A 24,568-nucleotide genomic window follows, 5' to 3' on the forward strand; every position below is an offset into this window, starting at 1 on the left:
TTTCATTTTAGAAAGCTTTTTTCTAATTGTTTAAAGGTGAGAAGTAAAAAAAAAAAAAAAAAAGTATTTTGTGTTATTTTACATTTTGAAAAGGCCCTACTTTTGGCTCAAGAAGGCAGGAGGAGCTGTGTGTTTGAGAAGACCAACACTCATGCTTGTTGTGTACCTCTTCCACAGCCATCCACTTTTGCCCACTGTGACTGGGGATGCACGGGGGGGCTGTTGATCTGTTCTGGGGATTTTCTGATGTTTCTGAGTCTATGTCTACATCGAGCTAAAAGAAGCATYAAGCTCCCTTTTTCCCCCTTTCATGGTTGTAAAACAGCACTTAAAATTGTGGCTAGATAGTGACCTCCAACTTCCTTATAGGCTATTTCAGAAGTATTCCTTAAAGCATTATATTTTAGAGTTTTATCTGATGTTTTTGGTGATACCTCCATTCCAAAGTTGGAGATCTCAATGCAACTTTTCTTCTTAATGGATTAAATCAAGTTGTATCTCTCTGCACAATATTTTTGACATTTGGGATGTTCAAACCGTGTTTCACAGGAATCCATACTTGCCCATACAAGCCCATCCACACCATGGCTGTCCATCAACTTAGAATTGTGAGAATCATCCTAACTTGAGAGAGGTTAGATGGTTTGAGTTTACTCCATACTACTGTTCAGCGTTCTACAACATGGTTGCTTTTGCCTTTTCCTCCTACATAGAGAAACTGAATTTGCCTCTGCACATCCAGCTGTACCACGGTGCGTGTTTTATGCAGAACAGAGCTTTTTTCAGTTTATTAAGTGTTTTGCACTGGTGGGGCACAAAGCATCTATCAAATTGTGGTAGGGGACCGGCTGATACAAGGTGTGGTCTAGGCTGCTTGAGGTATTGTGGTCTGAAAGATGTGTGCARAGGGCTGCAAGCAGTTTCCTTAGTGGTGCCTTCAGCAATGTCTTGTCCAGTGGTCTGGAGAAGGAGGAGTTGGACCTGAGTGATGGCAATGGCTTATGCCAGGTGGCAAAAGCTTTGGAAGAAGCAGGAAGAAAAATCTGATCCAGTCTAAGCTTGTGAGMTGAAGAAGACAGTCCGAATAACCCGGTTTCTAGCTAAATACGATCCAGCCTGAGCAGTCAGAGATTGCCATGGAGCTAGACCTACTGCTGGCTAGTTATAAGCTTGGTCAGGTGTCCCTGAGCACAGTGTTTTCTTCGGTTATCATTCAGCAAGCAACGCTGAACTCTCAAGGCTGCACTAGGACTTCTGTCATAATTTGTCCAACATTGGTGTTGCCGTAAGAGACTGTTCTTCCGTAACCTCTCACATAACAAATTGTGCCCTCACCTGCTCACGCCTTGGCTGTGCTGGCACAGCGGTACGTGGGCTTGAATTGTGAAGGAGATGAGSAAGGAGATCCAGACTAATATTCTTAGCCCCTTCCCCCCCCATATTTTGTTGCTAGGGGGTGTGTGTGTGTTTGTTGGGGAGAGAGTTGCTGTGTAAAACATGATTCACAGCTTTGGTCCCCCAAACTCTAGGGACAGCACAGCTGTGGTTCACTGAAGGGCAGGAAGGGAAGTAAAGAATGGAGCCAGGATGGGTTTATCTCAAACAAATATTGATGTCAGTTCTTGATTATGAGCCTCTGCAGTCTTTCAGTGGTTTGGGGCACTGCAGTGGGATTTTCAAGAGTATCTGCAAGGTTTTTGTGGTTACACACACATTAAAATGAGGTTTAGCACCTAACATCCCTATGTTCTTTTGAAAGTCCGACATCAATCTTTCTTCATGAGACTAACTCCAACTCCTATCTTTCTTTTCTCTGAATTTTGTCTGATTTCTCTAGCTTCTGCTTTCTAGGACCTGTGGCTTAACATTATTACTATTTTTTTTTTAATTCAAGCTTGGTGCTAACATGTAGCTGTTGAATATGCAGCATAGAATTGCAACAATATCCTGTAATCCCTTAACAATACTCAGAAGCAGTTTTTTTCAGGTACTTTTAACCTTTACCCTGATCATGCAGATAGTGATATGTGCTCCTATATTCATATACAGAATGGAGACTTTTATTTTTAATACTCCCCTAGTAATTTTTGAGTTAACCAAAGCTGGTTTCCTCCCATTTCAGTGCAGATAAGCGTACATCTGTGCGCTTTCCTAAAGGGGTTTCTTCCCCCCCCCCAACACACACACAAGATTTCCCTCTGAGCAAAAACCAAAATAACGTTTTCCCCAAAGTTAACATTTGTGAAATAAACAAAATCCCCACGGTCATGGTGGAAATCTGTAATTGCAGCTGTAGCAAGCACTTGCAACCATGAATGCATGTGCCTACGTACTCTGTATCATTATATGTGCACACAAATTTATGACTCTGAGGAGGTTCGTATATTTATAAACCATATCAGTTTGCAAATTGTGACTAGGCAAGAACCACTCACTTAAAGCAAATCCACTAAAAACACTACCTGTGAGAAAGTGTTCAGCGTTCATAAATGTATTCTATTAATTAGTCATAAGAGGGTTTTATTGCTGTATCGTGCCACAAATGCTTAGCTGATTTATTACATAGCTCCAACTTGCGCTCCACCAGTGGTACCTGGAAAGTTGTGATGCTTTAGGAGATCCTGTAAAGGCAGACATAAAATTCAATTTAAAATTAAGTCAAAGGATGAGAAACAGAATCTGTCTGAAATTTACAGAACCTAGAAAATAGAATAACTCCCTTGTCCTGCCTACGTTGCCATTGCTTGTTTTTGCCATTACCCTGTTTTTTCGGTCTAGAAATTGGCCAGACTCTGCAGCCTAATAATTAGGGGAAAACGGAAACTAATCCAGTCCCAGTATGAGACACTTTGATCTCAGGCAACCTGCCAGGTTTGTTGTTGTCCATTAACTCATCTGTAAGAGTAGGTAAATGCAGGCCCTGCAGTATCAAATGCTCTTTTAAGAGGTTGCAGAGAAATCTCCTGTCCGCGTTTGTCTGCTTTCATCTTCTCTAGTAATTTGCTGTAAAGGGAACGAGCGGAGCGCCGAGCGCGGCGGTGTCGCTCTTGCCGTTCATTTAGAAGTAACTTTGAATTTGACTAGTTTGGCAGAGACCCGAAGCCTGAGCTTTTGGACATTACAAAAAGTGGTACATCAAACCAACCGCCAGTTAACTAATGTTTGGGTTCTTGTCGGAATGTCACAGAGTACCYTGTCATTTTGCTTTAGCAACTTGTCCTTCCAAACGCGCAGTTCGCCTTATGGCATGCCAGCAGTAAAAATGTCACTTACAATAATTACTTTTTGGTGAAAATGCTTGCTGACTTCCTACCTTCAAGCTGTTTTTTACACAGTGGGGAGATAATAAGAAATGACTTTATCCTGACTGCTCAAATGAACACTAAATGGAATTTAGGTTATTATTACTGCAGATAGAGGGATTGTGTATTGAAATTTAAATAGTGGATCAGATAAACTACAGAGATTTGTCTCTGAAAATTATAGTGGGTCTGCTTTTTCAATCCACTTCTGTCTAAAAGTTAAGGCAGCTGTTGTCTGCCTGCTGTCTTTAGAATATAATATTTTTCATAATCCTTTTAGAGGCCCCCTGAATACCTTCTGTGTTTTGCATGGTCTTCCCCCAACTTCTCCCTGTTTTGTACCTTATTCCCCATGAGTCCTTTTGCAGCCTATTAGCTGAGCTTGTGTTCGTCTCAAAGGTTGGGCAAGTTATGCACTCAGCAGCTCCTGAGCCACAGAGGTAGCAGGTATTCTGTATATACAGGCAGGCGTGCTGGGAAGAGAGGCTTGGTGCACTGAGCTTGAATTTTCTGCTTGAGAATTGAATGCTTTTGTAGCACATCTTTGCCCTGAGCGTGGCTTTGATTTACAAGTGGGTAAAAAGTAAGCTTGCTGCCTTGGGTGCAGGAATTGAAACAAGGTCTGAACAAAAATGCCTTATCTGCCAAGTTCTCAAAATTACTGCAAGAAATCCCACTTAAGGAATCTCCCCACACGCTGGCGGACAGCAGTGTGATGCTTCTGGGACCAGTGAAATGGTATCCGTGTCTCAACACTGCACTGCTGTCTAGATATCTCTGTTGATGGGAAAGCATCTGAGACTGATGGCAGGTAATGTAGATGTCTGTGATTTTCCAGGGGATTATCACAGGCGTCACCTGCAAGTCTTTGCATTGGTGGTGTCCTGAGCTTCAGCAGGAGGTTCCCTCTGACTGTGCCATGGATCTGAGCTGCCTGCTGCTTTTGTATGGGCAAACAGTGTTSGCAAACATTGCTACTTACGGTCAGAGGAGTTACTGTACATCTCAAAAACGATCCCCCTTGACCAGTGTCCTGCAGTTTTGCAGGATATAATGAAGTGTTTCTAATTTCTGAGATGATGCAACCCCAAGCAGGTGATCCTCAGGAACGCACTGGTGCATGAGAAAGGAGCGCAGTGCAGCCTGGCTCCGTCAAGTGGCAGCTGGTTCTTGCTCAGCAGGAGCTTCATTAAACCCTGTAGGAATTTTGTCATGTTACGATGGGAGAACATGATCAGACCTTGTAGAGCAATATAACAGGCTGACACTGTGTTAAGGGAAATGTTTTCAGGTAGTTTCGAGGACACCTGTGGAATAATCATAGTCCAAAATGTTGTACAGTCAGTATTCAAGTAATTCAGGACGTAGGTCTGGTATAGGGAATGTGAACCTCAACATGGGGCAGGAAATGTTGTTGTTGTGGAGGAACAAGAAAATCTAATGTTAGATTCAGGAAAACCACCATAACCAGTGAACTGAAGCCAGAATTCTGTTTTTAGACCGTCTCATATTTTCCAGAACTGTGTCATGCTAGAAAGTATGAGGGAGGCATAGAGAGAGGATGGAAGGGACCAAAGCATCATTTGGCTTCATCCGTTGCAATAAGGAATGCAAGACCACAAACRATTTTCTGTGTTCATATAGTTAAAGCAAGGTCAGATTGATACTGTTCTCAGCCAGTATCATTATATGCTCAAACAGACCTTAGTCATAGACTCTAAATTGCAATGTTTACTTTCTTTCTTAACTGACAGGTACTAAATGGAGGGAAAWTGGGCAAGTTCTAATGACTGTGTTATTTTTTGTTGGTGGTCGTTCAAGGAGCAATTTTACATTAGAAAAATAGCATTTAAAAAGAAATTAGAAAAAGAAATATCTGGAAGATACTTATATAATGTTGGCTTTGTTTACACTCATTTATATATCTTCATTTTGGACGATACTTCACCCTTCTAGGATTGTAGTAGAAGAAAACTAAACTGAAGAATTTCCTCACTTAGGAASAAGGACCATATGTTCTGCCAGTCGTGATGCCTCACGAGTATGGTGCTCTGGTAGTCACAAACTGCATCAGATATGTTTGTGTCTCTGAAGACATATTTGTCATCAAAGGTTTGAGTTCTGGCCCTCCCTGTATGGTCATAGCTCTCTCTTCCTAGGTGTTTTTTTCAGCTGTGAAGTAGTCAGGGTTGATATTTCAGTTGCYTTTATATTTTAGATATGAATGGAGGCCACTCACACTTTTCAAATGTTTCAGACTGTTGGCACATTCATGCAGACATCGCTTCCTAGTATTTGATTTACATTTGATTATTATTTTCTACACTGCATATTTGAGTATGCTTTCTAAAAACGGTTTGGAAGTGCCTAACTCTTCAAAACCCTAAACACATATATTCTGAATGAATAATGTAAAAGGTGCATGGAGGAGTCTTTTCAGCTTTTATGACTCAGTTCTATTTGCAGCTTTAGAATATTTGGATCACTTAAATGCATTTACAGTGTACTTTAATCTTTCATTGCTGCTCTCAATCAGCTTATAATGATTTAATAAGAGACACTGTAGAAAAGTTGCACAAGTTTCTTGGCCATTTAACGTTGTCTTGTCAAACTGCATCTCTGTGGCATGCTTGGGGCTTGGTTCATAGAACCATAGAATCAGTAAGGTTGGAAGGGACCGCTGGAGGTCATCTAGTCCAACCTCCCTGCTCAGCAGGGTCACCTGGAGCATGGTAGACAGGGTTGCATCCAGGCAGGCCTTGAAGTTCTCCAGAGAAGGAGACTCCACAACCTCTCTGGGCAACCCATTCCAGTGCTCCGTCACTCCCACAGGGAAGAAATTCCTCCTTATGTTCAGGCGGAACTTCCTGTGGTTCAATTTCTGCCCATTGCCTCTTGTCCTGTCACATGGGACACCTGAAAAGAGTTTGCCCCCATCCCCTTGACACCCTCCCTTCAGGTACTTGTACACATTGATAAGATCCACCCCCCTCAGTCTTTTCTTCCCCAGCCTAAACAGGCCCAGCTCTCACAGCAAACTTGCTGAGGAAGCACTCTGTCCCCTCATCCAGGTCATTGATGAAGAAGTTGAACAGGATGGGACCCAGTACTGAGCCCTGGGGGACACCACTAGCCACAGGCCTCCAACTAGACTCCACTTCGCTGATGACAATTCTCCGAGCTCTGCCTTTCAGGCAGTTCTCAATMMACCTCACTGTCCGCTCGTCTAACCCACACTTCCTGAGCTTMTCTAGGAGGATGTTAGGGGAGACAGTGTCAAAAGCCTTGCTGAAGTCAAGGTACACAACGTCCACTGCTCTGCCCTCATCTACCCAGCCAGTCATTCCATCAGAGAAAGCTATCAGATTGGTTAAGCAGGATTTCCCCTTGGTGAATCCRTGCTGGCTACTCCTGACCACCTTCTCTTCCTCCATATGTCTGGAGATGACATCCAGAATGAGCTGTTCCATCCCCTTTCCAGGGATGGAGGTGAGGCTGACCGGTCTGTAGTTGCCTGGGTCCTCCTTCTTGCCCTTTTTGAAGACCGGAGTGACACTGGCTTTCTTCCAGTCCTCAGGCACCTCTCCAGTTCTCCAGGACTTTTCAAGGACGATGGAGCGCAGCCTGGCGACAACATCCGCCAGCTCCCTCAGTACCCATGGGTGCATCCCATCCAGGCCCATGGATTTGTGGATGTCCAGCCTGCCCAGAAGGTCTCTCATCCTATCCTCCTCAACCAAAGGAAAGTCTTCCCTTCTCTGGACTTTCTCCCTCACGTCCAGGCTCTGGGATTCCTGGGGGCTGCCCTTAGCAGTGAAGACTGAAGCAAAGAAGGCATTCAGTAATTCTGCCTTCTCCGTGTCCCTTGTCACCAGGGCCCCCGCCCCATTCAGGAGCGGGCCCACATTTCCCCAGTCCTCTTCTTGCTRYTGATGTATTTGAAGAAGCCCTTCCTACTGTCCTTGACATCGCTTGCCAGGCTCAATTCCAGTTGGGCCTTAGCCTTCCTCACAGCATCTCTACATACTCTGGCTGCGTTCCTATAATTGTCCTAAGTAGCCTGTCCCCTCTTCCACAGTCTGCGTATTTTCTTCTTCTGTCTGAATTTGGCCAAGAGCTCCTTGCTCACCCATGCAGGTCTCCTGCCCCTTTTGCTGCACTTCTTACTCAGAGGGATGCACTGCTCTTGAGCTTAGAGGAAGTGATGTTCGAATACTAGCGAGCTCTCCTGGACCCCCCTTCCTTCTAGGGCCTTAACCCATGAGGTTCCACCAATTAGGTCTCTGAAGAGCCCGAAGTCTGCTCTCCTGAAGTCCAGGGTTGCAATCCTGCTTGTTGCCTTAGTTCTTTCCTGCAGGATCCTGAACTCCACCATCTCATGGTCACTGCAGCCAAGGCTGCCCCCAACCTGCACATCTCTAACCAGTCCCTCTCTGTTGGTAAGGACAAGGTCCAGCAGGACACCCTTCCTCGTAGGCTCCTCCACCATTTGTTACAAGAAGTTACCATCAATGCACTGCAGGAGCCTCCTGGACTGCTTGTGGCTTGCTGTGTAGTCCTTCCAGCAGATGTCAGGGTGGCTGAAGTCYCCCATGAGAACCAGGACCTGTGATCGTGAGGCTACTTCTAGCTGTCTGTAGAAGGCCTCATCAACTTTCTCTTCCTGGTCAGGTGGCCTGTAGTAGACACCTACAGTAGTGGGTGCCCTTTGATCTTTACCCATAAGCTCTCAATTGCCTTCTCCTCCTCCCCGCCTAGGCAGAGCTGGATGCATTCCAGTTGCTTTCTCACATRAAGAGCAACTCCACCACCTCGCCTCCCTGGCCTGTCKCTCCTAAAAAGCACATAGGTTGTCRAGATTACAGTGGGAACGGCATCTTTGCACCAGGTTAGTTTGGGGGCAGTCTGGTTTGCTGGAGTCCTTGCTGCCCTCTCCTACAAATTGCAGGGTATGGCTCACTTTTTGTGGCTGAGACTTTTTTAAAAAATAAAAAATAAAATCACCCTCTCAGCTGCTGCAGTGAACTAGTACGTTGGTGATGCTCTTGATCTCACCAGCTGTTTACTTTTAGCACTTTGTTACTGCAGCATTAGGGCTTTTGCTTGCTAACAGGGCTTGGAAAGCACTTGGTGACACARAGTTCCCTGGAAGCTCCTGAACTGAGCACTTACCGGATGGGCTAGACTCTATGCTACAAGTGGTCTCTTTGAAATCTGGTATTTATGAGCAAATATTTAACGAAATGACAGGAAAATCTTTTTGAAACCACAGCCAAGAGTCATTTGGAAAGTCAAGTAATCCATGTTTGCAAATATTCCAGTTGAAATAGTTGTTCTCTCCTATGTAGCTTGAAAAGGAAATTTTCTAGGAAAGTCCCCAGGGAAGTAATTTAAATAAAACRCAACATCCCTTTGGAATAAGTGAAGTTTATCTGGAATTTATTAAAGTAACTTTGTCAATAAGTGGTGGCCCTGAGGTAGGCCAGTTGTGCATGATGGGATACCCATAGCCTATCATAATGYAATTTTGTACTCATATTGACAAAATGATCTCTTTCTCACTAAATACAAACATATGTAAGCCTTCGGTGAGCATCAGTTATGCACCCTTAGGAAACTGGATTACTCTTAACTTGGTGCTGTTCTTCAGTGAAGACTGGTGTTAATAAAGGAGAGCATGTTTTAAAGAAATATCCTTTCACTGTATTATTTTCGTTGGAAATGTTCAATTGCTACTTTTGAAATCTTAATATGTATTTTCAGATATCTGGAATTTGTTTCTTTGTCCTGTGGGGAGCCTGGGAGGAATGAATACGGACAAATTATTTCATAAAACATATGAAATGACTGTAGATTGACAGTTAAATCTGTAATAGTGAATACATTCAATTTTCCCCTTTGTTCTGTCAGCAGTCACTTGTACTCTACATGTCTATTTAATTTTTTAAATAGATTAACAGGAAATGTTTGCATTATTTGATTATTGGATAGAGTTTTCCAAATAATGGATTTTTCCCACAAATATTTAAGTGATCTTGAAAATGTTTTTCCATAAGGGGAAAGTGCTAAAAATGAATGGAGGGCATATTTTGAGTRATCTGAAGTATACATGCATAACGCCTCATTTGAAATCACTGTACACTTGCATTTTGTTGGAGGAGGAAAAAAAAAACAGTTTGTCATCTGTACTGCCTTCCAAAATTAGATTCAGATAATCCTACCTTTTTGAGTAAATAAGCAGCAGATTGGTCTTAAAAATGAAATTCAAGCAAGCTCTTGATATGCGATATAAAAAATAAATAAGCTAATATGTGAGCAACATGAAGCATTTCAGTGATAGATGATAATATAGATTACCTTTGTTGTTTACATAATTAGGCTGGGCAGGGAAGGGAGAGGGAAGAGGCAGCGTTTGTGAAGGCTTTTGTTTAGTCCTGGGTGGGTTGGGGAGGGAGTTGGATTTTTTCTGCACTCCGTGCGTGCGTGTGGTTTGCAGTGCACGGATGAAGAATTGTATAGGAAATTTGCAGCTGCTCTAGTTATTCAGTAAGATTTGTATAAGCTGGCACAAGGGACAAAATTAGAGGGAACTTGAACCAGCACCGTGCGGTTTATTAGCTAGGCAGCCATAATTTTGACCTTGCTGTGGGTTAAAGGACACAGACCTGCAAAGAAATCTGTTTATCATGTAGGGAATTCATGCCATCCTTGACAGTGTACAGTGAACAAGATGGATGATCTGCCAAATTGGTCCCTCGCATGGGTGAATCAGGGCAAATTTACAGTACAATTCCTTTGCTGCTCCTGATACAAAAATAACATTTGCTGGGTTTTATATTCAGTTGTATGATGACCTAGGGTGAAGCAGAGAAAAGAAATAAGATTTGTAGGATCCATATTGCCTTAAAGATTTATATGAACCTGGCTTTCCTTTTTTTTATCTGCCTCTTCTACATCTTTCATAAACCGCTGAGAAAAGAATCCCAATTGCTTGATTTGAGAGAGTAACTTTATGTAAATGTGTCAGGGAATCTTTCTTAAATGAAGTATGGTAAAAGCTTCTGTTAGCTTGAATAACACCATCTTACTGTGAAGCCTGCTTCATTTGAACCCTATTTTTACTAAAGTAGCATTTTACTCTAGTATTTAGGCTATGCTTTCCATGCTGCATGATCTGCATATTTTGCAATTATTTGACCATCTTCTGGAAAATGAACAAACATGGGAAAAAAGGTGGAATTTGATGTTAGCCATTGCCTTGCTAGTGGTAGGACCTGGCGCTGCGGAGTGAATTGGTGTCACAGTGGTGTCGCAGTGCTCAGGAACACACACAGTTCTGTTGCACAGACCAAGTTTTTGCTGTGAGATGGACTCCTAAGCTTCCTCCAGAGATCTCGAGATGAATCCACTGATGTGTGAATCCGAGATACGTACGATAATGTTGTCAAGTAATGAAAGAGGGACAGACAGCAAGGAGGAGGCGATCCCCCAGAAAGGGAAAAGTGGATGGAGAAATCTAATATATTCCTTATCATTTGTGGGGAATTTTTCTTCTAAAACATGTTCTTCACATGTCGTTGCTTTAAAGGAAAAGTTCAGACTGTACTCTATATTAGATGTTTGGATTTTCTGCCTTGAGTAGTTGGTAACTTCTATTTAAAGATAAAAGTGAACTTATTAAGGGAAAAGAGCGTTTTGTACGGAAGTTACTGTTATTGAAAAATTAACAGATTCAGAAAGCTTTCTTTCAAACAAAATGCTTACATAACAAATTTTGGTGTCTCCTGATCCGCTAGCTATCTTTATGTTGGATTCTGTGAACGCGTTATCTGGCATAACATAGCAAGATTAAAAGTTATCTTATAATTAAGTTATTTCTGGACAAAGAGCAGATATGTGAAAATGTGATGCAAGTGATGAACAGAGTATGAAATCAGCAATATTCTCAAGATAAGTTCTATCATTTCTAGAAAATCCTTCACTGACACTACAGTATAGTGGTTAAATGAGTTCTTATTGGTCTATAACAGTAAATGTAAGAGCATTCTTACAGGAAAATGTGAAAAGCTAGACAATGAGATTTCCTGACCAAGGAAATTCCTTGCAGCCTTACAAAGTATTGCACTTCATTTATTCCTAATTTTATTTTTTTTATTTGTACATCTTGCCTTTATGAGAAAGCAGAGATGACGCTAGATAAAATTACAAAATAATTCTGTTTTTGAAAAGAAGCTTTTCAGTAACCAAGTCATAAGAAGTAGCATTTTGCGTACTTAGGCATTTCTTTAAGTAGATAGAATTTAAATGAGAAGGAAAGTTAAATATCCTGCAATCAAAACATTACAGTTATGCTAAAGTGAGGTCTTCTTTTTTCTTTTTCTTTTTTTTTTTTTTTAATTACAGAAAGCACTCCAAAGACTTCTGCCAGTTGCAGTCCTGCTCCTGAATCTCCTATGAGCTCCAGTGAATCAGTGAAGAGCCTGACCGAATTGGTACAGCAACCCTGTCCTGCTATAGAGACAAGTAAGGATGGCAAATCACAGGAATCTAGTGAGCCACCTGCCTCCGAATCCCAGTCTACAACACCTTTGCCTCTGGCTGGCCACTCAGCCCTCAGCATTCAAGAGCTGGTTGCTATGTCACCTGAACTGGATACCTATGGCATTACAAAAAGGGTCAAAGAAGTGCTAACGGACAACAATCTTGGTAAATTACTTTATTCTCATCTTTGTTGATAAAAGAGGAAATATTCGTGCTCTGATTTTTAAGTTATGTTTCCGTAGGCAAGGACACCTGGTTTTAGGCTCTGGCCTGAACATTAATCTGTTCAGAAGAATTGTTCATAACCCAATAGAAAAATGCTTTCAGATTGTAGTACTCTGCTTCATAACAAAATGTCATCACACCCTTTCTCTTCTTAAGCTTTGCTTCTGGCTCACCAGCCAGATAYTGCTCCCATCTCCCTAAATACAGTCCAGCAAATCCAAAAGCCAGTGAGTTGTTCTCTTGAGAAATACTGATTCCCAAATGCTTGTAGATTCAGGGCCCCAGCGTTTTAGGCATAGGTGAAATAAAGGAGTCCCAGTGTGGCTGGAAAGGGAAGGGCATCAGAGGCAAAAGTGTAGTGTGCCTGTAGAGCTAGAAGGGTGAATTAAGACTCGGTCGAGGTTTATGTGAACCTGTAGGTAAGTCTGCAGGGCCATTTAGTTATTTTGCTTAGACACCTGTAAAGCTAAGGCTGCTTTTGCCTGCAGATGAGTTTTGGGGTGCCAGGTTAAGTATAATGTTGACTATACTTAATGGCTGGCAATATTTGGAGTAGGCGAAGGGAATAACCTGACCTGAGTGTGGGAGGTTTGGGAGATCCACACTTAATACTTCCACAATGCCTCTGAGTAAGTCACTAGTTCTTGTCTGCTTAACAGTCACTTCCCTCTCAAGGCACTGGGAAACCCGTAGGAGTTCTTTGAGATCTCATGCTGGAAAGCAGTAAGGMTGCTCCAGTGTTAACCTATATGTGCTTCTGATGCTTAGCATGGGACTCACCTCATCTGCGTTTAGACGTTCAAAGCAGATATCTGAGATGGTTGGATGAATCACTCTCCAGAGGTGCCAGTTTCTCTCCATTCACTAGAGGGGGGGACCAAAATGATAAGCTTTCATTTAGACTGATAATATTTGTATGAGAAGGGTTCTACCCAAATCATCTGAATGTTGTAACTGTATAAGTAAAGACTCTCTTGTTTTCATAGAAGGGACCATTTCTCAGCTAGACACAAAATAACAGATGGTGTTATCTTAGATTTTAAAAAATGGGAAGAATTCTGAGGGTGGAGGGAAGGGAGGTGGCAAGTTCTCATTTAGCATAATTTTAAAAAGAAAGAAAGAAAGAAAATGACCTGATTCTGGACATACTCCTTCATGAGAGTGTGTTCCACTGAACCCAGCAAAATTACCCACTCATGCACATTGGCATGGGCAGACAGCAATTGCATGTTCAGTGGAGTCAATGTAGAAATAAAGCCACAAGTCATGGTAAGAGTTAGCAGGTTCAAGCCCCTAGTTTTTGGGCAAAATGCTGTTGAGTGCTGTACCTGCTCTGGTGTTCCAGAGAGGTTTGAAAAGTATTTTTGTTTACATTTGCTTTGATGCCATTTTTACTTAGTCTTTTTTATTTCCCATGATTTTTGTTTTCCTACAGTGTGGCTGACAAGCCTAAAAAGCAGCAGAAGAGCCAGGAAATGTGCCCCAAACTCTGCATTAGGTGTGGAACCAGTTTCAATGTCTCCTTTTGCGCCCTCAGTGTGCTAGTGCACCAGACTGACTTGGTGCTCAGGTTTCTCTGTCTTAGGCCACAGGGCCTTGTGAACCTGTCCTAGGCCAGGTCTTTGTGGCTGGGTTGTTCAAATATTAGCAGCCACTAAAGACCATGATTGCATGAAATTATCTTAGATGACTTGGCAAACCAGAACATGTTTGGCGGGTCTCTCCTCCCATTCCTTTTAGTATTCCTAGGCACAAATATCATAGTTTTACATATGTCAGGGYGACATATCATTTAGATACAGAGGGAAGAAAATGCAATGAGCTATTGAAAAATTGCAGTGCTGGGGGCAGTTTGCAGGATGGGCCAGGACTAGCCAGGAAGCTAGCATAATTTACAGAAAGTTTGGTCCTTCAGGAGCTGCATCAGTGGGAACATGCACAAAGGATATTAGGCAAAAAATAGAGGAATTAAAAGGAGCTTTATGAAAACTGATCCTAAAATTATTCAAGCTAATAGCTTTCTGGTGAAGATGGAGYGTGATACACCCACTCTCTCCTGAGAATGGCTTCTAATACATTCCCGGTCAGCTTGGGAGTCTTTCAGGTGTTTGAACCCGTCCTGCTGTATCCTGGAATAGAATAAATAGCACAAACATCTTTAGCTTTGCCCATAGTATCTACAGAACATGATGCTACCCCCTTCCACTTCTGGATTTAAAAATTTGAGGCTGTAGTTTGAAGTTCTTTTCCTTCGGCAGCGTTGCTAGTACCTGCCCTGGGCCAGTTATTTCTGACCTAGAATTGCGAATTCATGCTGATATTCCTGTTCGTGTGTTCACGTGGTAAAACAGAGCAGGGAGTTGGTCTGAGTGAAAAGGGACCACCATATTTTTGATAGATTAGTGTGACTTAGATCAATTCCCTGCTCCAGTTTACCACGGAGCCACACGGGCGATTGCGGYGGCCCTCAGGGCACAGCACAGCGGCCCTGGGAGCTCTCATGGCCACTGAGAGATACGCTTCTCCCTTCGCAGCCTCAGCACCCGGGGGTTTCGAAGTGGTGGGAAATGTTGATGACAAGTTGTTCACAAAGGCAAAAGAAAAGAGGTGTGTAAGAGAGCTGTCATAGTGTGCATACTTGCAACTAGTTGGCCCTTTTAAAGATAAATGGGTAAGGCCTTGCTGCTCTTTTTAAATAGCATATTCAGATTTACAAAGAGAAACAGGGAGCAGGTTAACTTTGGAATATTGATGATCCAAAATTGGCCATGAATTACAAATTATTTTTCCTAATTTTTCTGATACTGAGGGTTTGGAAGAAAAAAAAGTCTGAATTTAAGCCATTTGGTTGAAAATCACGTATTACTTTGAAACTTAAGTAAATTCTGAATTTAGATTTGTGTTTCATCTCTAAGAACCAAGCTCAGGGTTATTTTAGAGATTGCTAGTGGGCTCTCTTTCTAYCCCGTCTTTGTTTCCCCTCTCCACCTCTCACAATCTCAACTGCTTCCTGCAAAATCTCAGCAGGCCCCTTCGTCCCTGGGGGGAGCCCAGCAGCTTAAAACTGATCCCACCATCCCTTCTCTCCACTCCACCCATGCAGGCAGGAAAAAGGGRAAAAAAARGAGTTAAAAAAGAGGAGGAGTTTCACAAAGTGAGATGCCAAGAAAAAGGTCTGTAGAAGAGCTATTTGCTGTGGTGTTTTCACGAGGGAGCTTGAGTGTGGGCATGCTCTGCCCAGCTGGAGCAGCACGAGCCCCTGCACATCTGCACCAGCCCCAGAGCTGTGCGGTGCCACTGGCTAACGCTGCTGGCACATGTAGGAAGCCGAGAAGGGCATTCTGCCTTGCATGTTAGTTGAGGGCATTCAAAAAGCTGAGGAACAGACACAAGACCCTGAGGCCTAAACTTGGTAGGTAGGGAAAGATCTTTGGGTTACCTTGAAATGCATGATAGCTACACTTCTATCAGAAATTGCCAGTTATGACTCAGAAGACTTCAGGCTCAGTCTTGCAACAAAAGCTGTTACGTATCAAAACAGTTTAGCTTAGGAGGAATATTGAAGGTTTTTAGGGAACCAGCTACATGTTTGGGTTTAAACTCCACAGGCATTTTGCATAGTCCTTAATAAGTTAGATCWTAACTATATAAAATTATTAATGCATGTATAAATGATAACATTGAAAAGCATGTGTAGTTTCTGCCATAGTAGACTACAGCCTTTTGAAAGACAACTAAGATAAAGTATTCTTAACTAGAAGTACTGTAGAGGTTATTAAAAAAAAAAAAAAAAAAAAGTTGCTGTTGTAAAATGTTACTATCTGCAGTTGCTAAAACACTATTAGAATGTCAGTGGTAACTGAACAACACAGAAAATATTTACGTGTGTCTTTGAGGACACTAACAGAACTATGGCTGAATGGGGGGTTGTGTTGGTTTTGAGTCACAGGTTGAGATGTTTGTCTTACTCAATTGCATTGAAGCTGTTACAGTATCTTCCCTCATAAGAACCAAGTAGCCTCACTGCTCTCCCTGAAGTAGCCTGCTTAACTAAAAGTTTGGTTTATTTTTAATCTCATTAATTTTATTTTTTGCGCACTGTTTCCACTGTAAGGTCCTGATCCCAAAAGGTGTTGAGTCCCCTCTTTGCCACAGTCAGATCCCAAGGATTAAACTAAAGCTTAATATTTACACCTTTAGTGGGGGGAGAGTTTTTATTCCTCTGAATATTTCTTTTGGGTTTTCAAGCCATTCTGAAGTAAGAATAATTGGTGAATGATCTTATAGTCATGTTCTGCTTTTTTTTTTTTGTTTATCTTGTCTCTTAACTGAATGATTACATGTGATTTTCAATTTCCTATTAGGTCAGCGTTTGTTTGGGGAGACAATCCTAGGGCTAACACAAGGCTCTGTCTCAGACCTTCTGGCTCGTCCTAAGCCCTGGCACAAGCTGAGTTTGAAGGGACGGGAACCCTTTGTCCGCATGCAGCTGTGGCTCAATGATCCCAACAACGTGGAGAAGTTGATGGATATGAAAAGAATGGAGAAAAAAGGTAACTYGGAGCAGACTGCGGACTCGTGCTTTTTATAGTTCAGAAATGACCATGTCTTTTAAAATACTCTGTAAATAGCATGCAGGCAGCATTGATCCAGTATTATAAAGGCTATGCAAAAGGGCTTCATGACAGCTTTTTCATAGCCTGATTTGGTACTAGCTTCTGAAGATGCATCTCAAAAAACAAAACAAAACAAAACAAAAAAATTGCAAACCCTGAGTATTCACCAGCTGTCAGGAAATCATGGCTAGATTCTCCTATAGATTAATTACTGAGGCCCTGGTGTATCGCTGATAACTTGCCTTACCAAATGAGAAATGTGAGTTTGGGAGTCGGCTTTGGGTTATTAGTTAATAGTGCTGCAGCTGGTCACAGATGTTGGGCTGGAGTTGCTGTGCACCAATTCCTGAGAGAACTTCGTGCTATCTAGCACTGACAGTCACTAGGAGGAAGGAAAACTGCAGCCTTTATTAAAAAAAGTATTTGAGAATCACTTGCTTAGTTTAATTTGTAGCCATTATAGGGTTGGGGAAAGGTGATGGTGCTGAGGGAGGCTTGCCTAAAGAGGTAGGTCACGAGTGTTATTACTGGGTATCTTACTAGGGAGTATATCCTGAGAATTTTAGCCTACTCTATAGTCTATAGTCTACTCTATAGTCTACTATATAGTCTACTCTACTCTATAGTCTACTATATTTAAAATTCATCCCTAAAAAACAGAGGTTATTCAGATCCCCGTTTTTAGTATGTTCATGTGATTCTACAACAGAGAGATTTGTAGGCTGTCATTATCAGCAGTTAACTAATTAATGATATATACATCTCTCAAGAACTATCCCTTAATGATATTAGCACAGACAGTATTAATCGTGTGCGCTGAAAGCACTGCTGTTGACTGATGTCCTGAAAGCATTAACACATTTGATCAAGAATTTTGTTATTATATTAAAAACTGTAGTTAGGTAGCTTCTGGGAAAAGCAGTCTTACACAATTTCAAGAGGAAATTCAAATCCTTGTTACAGTAAATGCATGCAATATAGTGCAGTGCAGGATCTTATTGCAAATTTTGTGTGAGCTTCCACTGAGAGTAAAATCCACTTGGGTTTCTCACTTAAAACTGTAAACCAAAGGGAGCCATGATGKTTTTTTCCATATTAGAAATACGGCAGAAATAAAATTGTCAACTAGCTGGATTTTTATAGCCTCTAAGAGAATATCCAACATAATATAGGAAAATAAAATAAAAATAATTTAAAATAGTACCRACAATATCCTTTCAAAACAATTTTCTAAACTGGATTCTTATCAAATACTGTGCAATACATATGCTGTATAGATGGTACCTGAATAGAGATAAGGCTATAAATCATTTGAGACTCTACTGAGCTCCTGAACTGTAAGTGCAGTCCTCATAGCAGAGCACTCTAAAGTGAATTCGACCCTGTATTTTCTGCAGAATCTTTTCATGTAGGTAAAGATTCCATGATTTAACCTTTTAAATTGCTCTAGAGCCACATTAACAATTTAACTTTCCCTTCAGCTAATGTCAGTTAAAGAACAATGCAACTGTGTCTGTTACCAGTGAAACATTATTACTAATTACTTCTCTGCCACATTTTATTAAGGGAATAAATTGATAATTATGATAAAGGTGAGCTGCATATATATATTTTTTTGCTCTTCTTCCAGTCTGAAGTTTATGCTATAAATGTCCATTTTAAAGGGTTCTGAAAATTTGCAATATATGTTAAATAACCTCTTTGAAAGAAGATGGAGGTTTTTAGTCACTAGGCTAGGACATTTTGCCCCACCTTTCCTCCCTTGAAAGTCTTCATTCCTATTTCTTAMAACCTCCCACTGCGTGTGCTGCTGGGAACATCACACTCCTCACTGAACAGTACTGAAGCCTGCTGTCAGGAGAAAATTTAATTCCCTTTATTTCCCCATTATTTCACTTTTTAATAATCTTGTTCAATACTGCATAAGACAAAAATTATATTAAAAGGGGCTCTGTTTTACCTCGGTGGGCAGCCGCTAGTTCTGCAATTGCATCTGCATCATCTGTAGCTAAACACATGCTGGGGAGTCTTTCCAGAGGGATGTGGTGATGCTGGGTCTGCAGCAACAAGAAATGGAAAGTAGTAAAACTCGGGGGATAGAGCTGGCTTTGACAAGTTGATCTCAGATCCAGACCTTTCTCCAGATTACATTTGGATTTTTTCTTAGGTCCTCTGGGACATGGAGACCAATCACTGAAAATGTGCTGAATGATCTCCTTATGTTGTCTACATTCAACACATGTTTAAAATCAGAATTAAAAAGGAAATGCTTTGATGAACGTCATCCAAAGTTTCTGGAAAATGCCATTAAGGCATAAAGCGTAGGCACTAGCTTAGCACATTGACAAGTGCCAGAATTGTGCCTTTTGCCCAGTGGAATTTTGTTCCTATAATATATTATCATCCAGAAAAAGAATTGATTGTGGAATAACAGTGGGAAATCTATATTTCTAGGTTAGGGAGRCATTTACATTTATTCAGTTTGTTCCACTTACATGTGAGAGACCCAAAGAAGGCGTTGAACCTTTTGCAGACCCAGTGTGAGGTTACAAAAGCCGAGGGAGGTCTCAGGCATGAGATTTTTTGCAAGCTATCACATAGGGCAGGGCTCCGTGCTCTGTTGTTGGTGCTTCACCTGAGCTGCTTGTGTGAGTCTAAGGATGGGAGCTCTGTGCTGCCACAAATACCATCCTTTGGAGGACAGAGAAAGCAGAGGTTCTGGGCATCCCCATGCATGGGTGTTTGGTATTAACCCAGCCGCCTGAGCAAATTCCAGAAATCCCAGTTCAAGATAGCCTAAACACCTTCTCCATCTTCCATGCGATGTTCTGTTTTGTCTCATGTCCTCTTCTGAATTGCTGTGCGTTGCTGAAGTGATAAGATGCCATCTCTCAGGCCTGGTGGTTGCGTTATCAAAGGAGACGAGTACTGTATTGGAACGTCAGTGCAAGTTTGAAATAACACCTTGGAGTTGGAATGTCAGTGCAAGTTTGAAATAACACCTYGGAGTCTTTGAGATTAAAGACCTCATATAAATTTAAGATTATATTGCTACAGCGATTACTTCTGTGGTTGAAGGCTCTAACAGTTCCTTGAATGCTGCAAAAACAGGGCCAAAAGGTCACCTTGAAATAGTGTGTTTACCAGTAATCACTTTGCAATTCTACATCTTGTGGAACAACTTAAATAGATGGCTTTTTAATAGAACTTATTAGAAAAAATATAGAACAACTTCCCTTTTTCTAGTTATTTCAAACGTGTGTAGGACTGTATCATGGCAAAGTGATGGATCATGAGCAACTTGCATTCTGTTCCGTATCAGTGATCTTACACAGTAGGCAATCCGCAGGTAATCTGTCATATTCAAGAAAAACAAAATGAGGGCCATGCAGATAACCCCGAAGGTTACACAGTGTGTTCAAAATTCMCTTCAAAGATAGTATGACACAGCATCCTCTCCCCTCGACGGAGATGATGAAACCCGCTGGAGACAGCAGACCTAGACACTCCTGCAGGGACTCTGCCAGGGGAAGTTGGCTTGTGTGAGAAGGGTTTTCAACATTTTAGTTAATTTAATTGCATTGAATTTTTATTCTTTATGCACCCTCAGCCTAAAGGCGGAGCTGCGGGGAGAGAGAAATTTGTTTTGTGCAGGCTTCGGTGGCTGGCCCTTGTGACGTGCTCCACATTGCGCTCTGGCTCCGAYCGGAGCTCCTGGCTGCTGGAGATTTAGTGCCTGCTTGATTGATGTCAGCCGGGTGTAATCTGGAACATAATAGGCGAGGTTATCAAATTGCAGCTCTTAAATACCTAAACTCTTAAATATCTAGAAGGTATTTAACAGGCCATTAAATATTTTATTGACAAGATTCATCTGTATTTGCCGCTTGCAGCCCCCTCCTTAGCCATGCTGGTGCGTGATACCACCAGGTGTGGTAAATCCCACCTCCCTTGGCCCAGCAGAAATCAATCAAGTCAGTGAGACCATTTGCTGGGGCTCTTTCCTGGCTGGATTTGCCAGGATAATTCAGGCCCCGGTGGGGAGGAGAGGTGGCGGTGGCGGCACAGGCTTCTGCCGTCTGCCTTGCCGAGCTGCATCAGTGCAGCAAGGGCTTTCTGAAGAGTGCCTGTGTTTTTAAAAGAGCCGTGCGTAGGGGAGGAAGGCGCTGTGGGCTGTTTTCCTTTCGTAACCTGTCAGCGCTGTAGCAAAGAAAAAGCAGCAGCCGCCCGCCGGGTTGCTCGGGTGGCCGTCGGGATCGCGCGGGCTCCAAGCGCCATCGTGTGTCGGCCGCGGCCGCGGCTCCCTTCAGCCGCCGCAGCAGCGGTTTCAGTTCTGAGGGGGGCTGTAAGTCTTTAGCAATCAGAAACGTTTAAATTGAAATGAAGTGTAACTGGCCTAATCAGGTGCTCGTGTGGAAGCGCCCTCCTCACGAGAGAGCGACTTTGAAACGAGTCGTGTTAACTGATCCTTGCTCGCGTCCCGTATTCATTGAAAAATGCAGAAAACTGACGGGTTTCCAGCCAATTTGTCATCTTCCCTTTCCCCTCTTTCTCTGTCTCTCGTGCCCGTCCTGCGCTTGCTTTCCTCTCGGCTCTGCCTGCRCCTGTTCCCTTCTGCTCTCCTGGCATAGCCCACCGGCCGCCCGCAGCCCGACACCGCGGCCGTTACTGCRCGTTCACCGATTTTTCCGTCGGTGCTCAGTTGTACCTGTGCTTCTCTCGCAGCCTACATGAAGCGACGGCACAGCTCYGTGAGCGACAGCCAGTCCTGCGAGTCCTCGTCGGCCGGCATAGACTACAGCCAGGGGGCCAGCCCGCAGCCGCAGCACCAGCTGAAGAAGCCCCGCGTCGTGCTGGCGCCGGAGGAGAAGGAAGCTCTGAAACGAGCCTACCAGCAAAAGCCATACCCATCGCCAAAAACCATTGAGGAACTCGCGACGCAGCTCAACTTGAAAACCAGCACCGTGATCAACTGGTTCCACAATTACAGGTGCGCGTCCCCGCCGAGCTCTCCCGGGAGCCCCGCTCGGGAAGCCTTTTATTTTATTTGCTTTGGCAGGGTGCTGCTCTGCTTCAGCAGGCTGTAGCTGCTCCAGCCGATGCTGCGCGGTTGTACAAAAYGAGCTGTTTCACCAGCAGGGAGGCTCTAACTAACAGTAATGCTATAGACTGGTTTTAAGTCATCCCTGAGGAACAGAAATATTCACGTACTGGTGTAAGTGGCGCTTTTGAGCGGAAAGTCTGGCTTTTGGTGTGGGCCTAAGACTGAAAATTGATCTGAAAGTCCAGTGTCATGTTAAATATTTATAATTCCCAAGACTGATCTTTCTTGCATGCGTATGCAGACATGTATATACAGCTATATACCTGTGTGCATGTGTAAAATGTGCTATGCCTAGACCACTTGGTGGGAGGTGCTGGGAAGTGTCCTTTACTGGATGGCATCAGAACTGCGCTCTTCCCATCATACATTCTCTAGGCATAAGAACAACAGGAGGATTTTCTTCCAGTTCTTGGTCCAATAAGCCCTGAAAATAGAGGAAACSATGTGCTGTATTTCTGAGTAGTTCTACGCAGCCACAGAGAACTGATAACTCTGAAGTCAGATGTGCATAGAGATTTATTTCATTATCATGATTAAACCATCAGGTCATACTGAAATAAAATAGAATTTTGGTCTGTTTAGTTTCTTTCTCTTATTAGAAGGAAACTTCCCAACATCTGCRCAGTGGAAGTAGGTTTTCATATAAAGACACCAATAAAAATAAACAATGCTGGAATGGCATGTAAGAATTAGAAGTATTTGCATAAACATATTTTTGGCTGTGCTTGGGATTGGGTATCTTAATTAGTTCAGCAGACTTTTCTCCAATAAATTTGTGCTAATAAGTGTTGGACAGGTACAGTTAAGATACCAGATTTAAAGCCATTCTGCTCCTTCACTTGGAGCCAGTAATGTTCCTAATTATCATAACGGTTGATTGTTAAACTTGTTTGTTTTTAGAAAACTGCTAACATTAAGAGGGTATTTTCCACTTTAGCCCTTCTCAGCTTTTAACAGGAAAGTTACTGAAGGAAAGGAGGCACAGTCTAAGGAGCTATCTCAGAAATACTACGTACAGTAGCAGAATAATACATTAAACAGTGGAAAACTTTTAAATTATAACCAATGCAACACATTTACACTGGTTTTCACTGATTTAAGTTTGCTACTGAAGCAGTCTTTTTAACTGTTCAGATTTCTCCAAATACAGGCCTCTTGCAATTCCCACTTCTAGGCATTTATACACAAGTTGGAGGAATGCCTATGAAAATACGTTCCCTTCAGCCTGACAGCAAAATGTGCTGTTCTCACTTACACTGACGAAGGAAGGAGCACTGGTGGCATGTGTCATCTTCCTATTACCATGAGATCCCCTGTTTAGGCATGCTGTGAGAAAGCGTGACAAGTCATGATTGATCAGTGTGTTGAGCCACACCAAGCTATACATTAATGTAGACTAGCTGCTGACAGTTGTATACAAAATAAAAAATTTATAAACAAGGTACTATAAGCTGGTGGGCAGCACAGGCCTGATAGTGCTAAGTGATCTGGGCCTGCTCCCAGATGTGCTGCTGAGTCTGCAGGATCTCCAAGAACTGCTCCCAGTTTGCTGGAGCCCGGGTGGCTCTGAGTGGTTACCACCACTGAAAAATCAAACCATATGACTGTTTTCTGCAGTGCATGTATTTTCGTAGTTTTCATGCGTGAAATACTCTTAAATCCTTAGCAGGACATCGCTAAAGGGATGCAAGGTTCACTTACTATTAGGGGAACAGAGTCTCACCCATTGTCCYCGTAGCCCAGTGCACCATCTTTGATGGTGATCCAAGGCAGGTGCCAAAGAAAGGTCTGCTCTGTGTTGCTTTAGTGCATTTGGTGATGCTTTTGTCAGTATGTCTTTTTAGTTTCCAAATGTCTTTGTCTTAGGGCTTTTCTGAGCCAGATGTTGTATCTGTGTTGTGTTCAGAAATCCATGATGGACTTTCCTTCCTTCAATATTTCTAAGTGCTTGTTGAATTTGTTTATATTTTTTGACCTCCACAACATCCTGTGACAAGGAGATCCCCAGCTCAGTTGTGTGTTTTGTCAAAAAGTGCTTTCCTTTGCTGTTTTGAACCCACTGGCTGATAATTTCACTGAGTGTTCTTCAGTTCATGTATTATAAGACATGAATAGTCTTTCCCCTGTTCTTCTTCTCAACTGTATTTCTATTATATTCTCCCTCAGCTGTTTCTCTTCAAAGCTGAAGAGTCTTCATGCAGGAGCAGTTCCCCATCTCAGAGCTAGTTGTTCTTCAGTATGACTTTTTCTTCAAAGTAACTTCACATGAGACAGGGTACAGGTTTGGAAAAGTTTGTCTTCCTACATATAGGCAATCTTAAAACATCAGAGAGAGGTTATTTCTTAGAAAGAGCCTAGTTTCAAGAGAAAATCTCTTGTGGTCTTTATTTCAAGAATGTAGTAGTTTGCTACCGTGCTATCTGCTTTCTTAATACAGAGCCTCTACATATCAAGATACTTCCTTTTCATTCATCCCTCTTCTCAGCCCCCAAAATTGTGCTSTCCCTTTGGATATTGTCTCTTTGGAATTCTGTTGCAGTGATGCTTTTCCTTTGGGATTCAGCATAAAGCTCACTTTCCAGAGGTGGTTGCTACATTAGAAGCCACCTTTTTATCCACTGTATGGGAAGTGTGCATTAGCATTTATTCACCACAGCAAAAGAAACTTAAATCCTCAGCTGGAGAAGAAATAATTCACTTCAGAATATAAATAGGCATCAAGGATTTTGCAGTGTCTGCAAACTCATCCCAGTCTTTCACTTTGCATCTACACTGATTGC

The 24,568-nt window shown here is 42.4% G+C and overlaps 1 protein-coding gene across 1 annotated transcript in view; it reads left to right on the forward strand.

The window, feature by feature from the left end:
- Positions 1-24,568, forward strand: part of CUX1 (cut like homeobox 1) — a 198,428-nt gene that overhangs the window by 167,866 nt on the left and 5,994 nt on the right. The window contains exons 21-24 of the mRNA XM_085314717.1: positions 11,706-12,008; positions 13,504-13,566; positions 16,433-16,621; positions 21,410-21,674. Of these exons, the coding sequence (XP_085170843.1) occupies positions 11,706-12,008; positions 13,504-13,566; positions 16,433-16,621; positions 21,410-21,674 (820 nt within the window). The remainder of the gene's footprint in view (positions 1-11,705; positions 12,009-13,503; positions 13,567-16,432; positions 16,622-21,409; positions 21,675-24,568) is intronic.

This window comes from Rhea americana, unplaced genomic scaffold (genome assembly GCF_003343005.1).
Source record: "Rhea americana isolate MKP2758 unplaced genomic scaffold, rheAme1 scaffold_111, whole genome shotgun sequence".
Lineage (NCBI taxonomy): Eukaryota > Metazoa > Chordata > Aves > Rheiformes > Rheidae > Rhea > Rhea americana.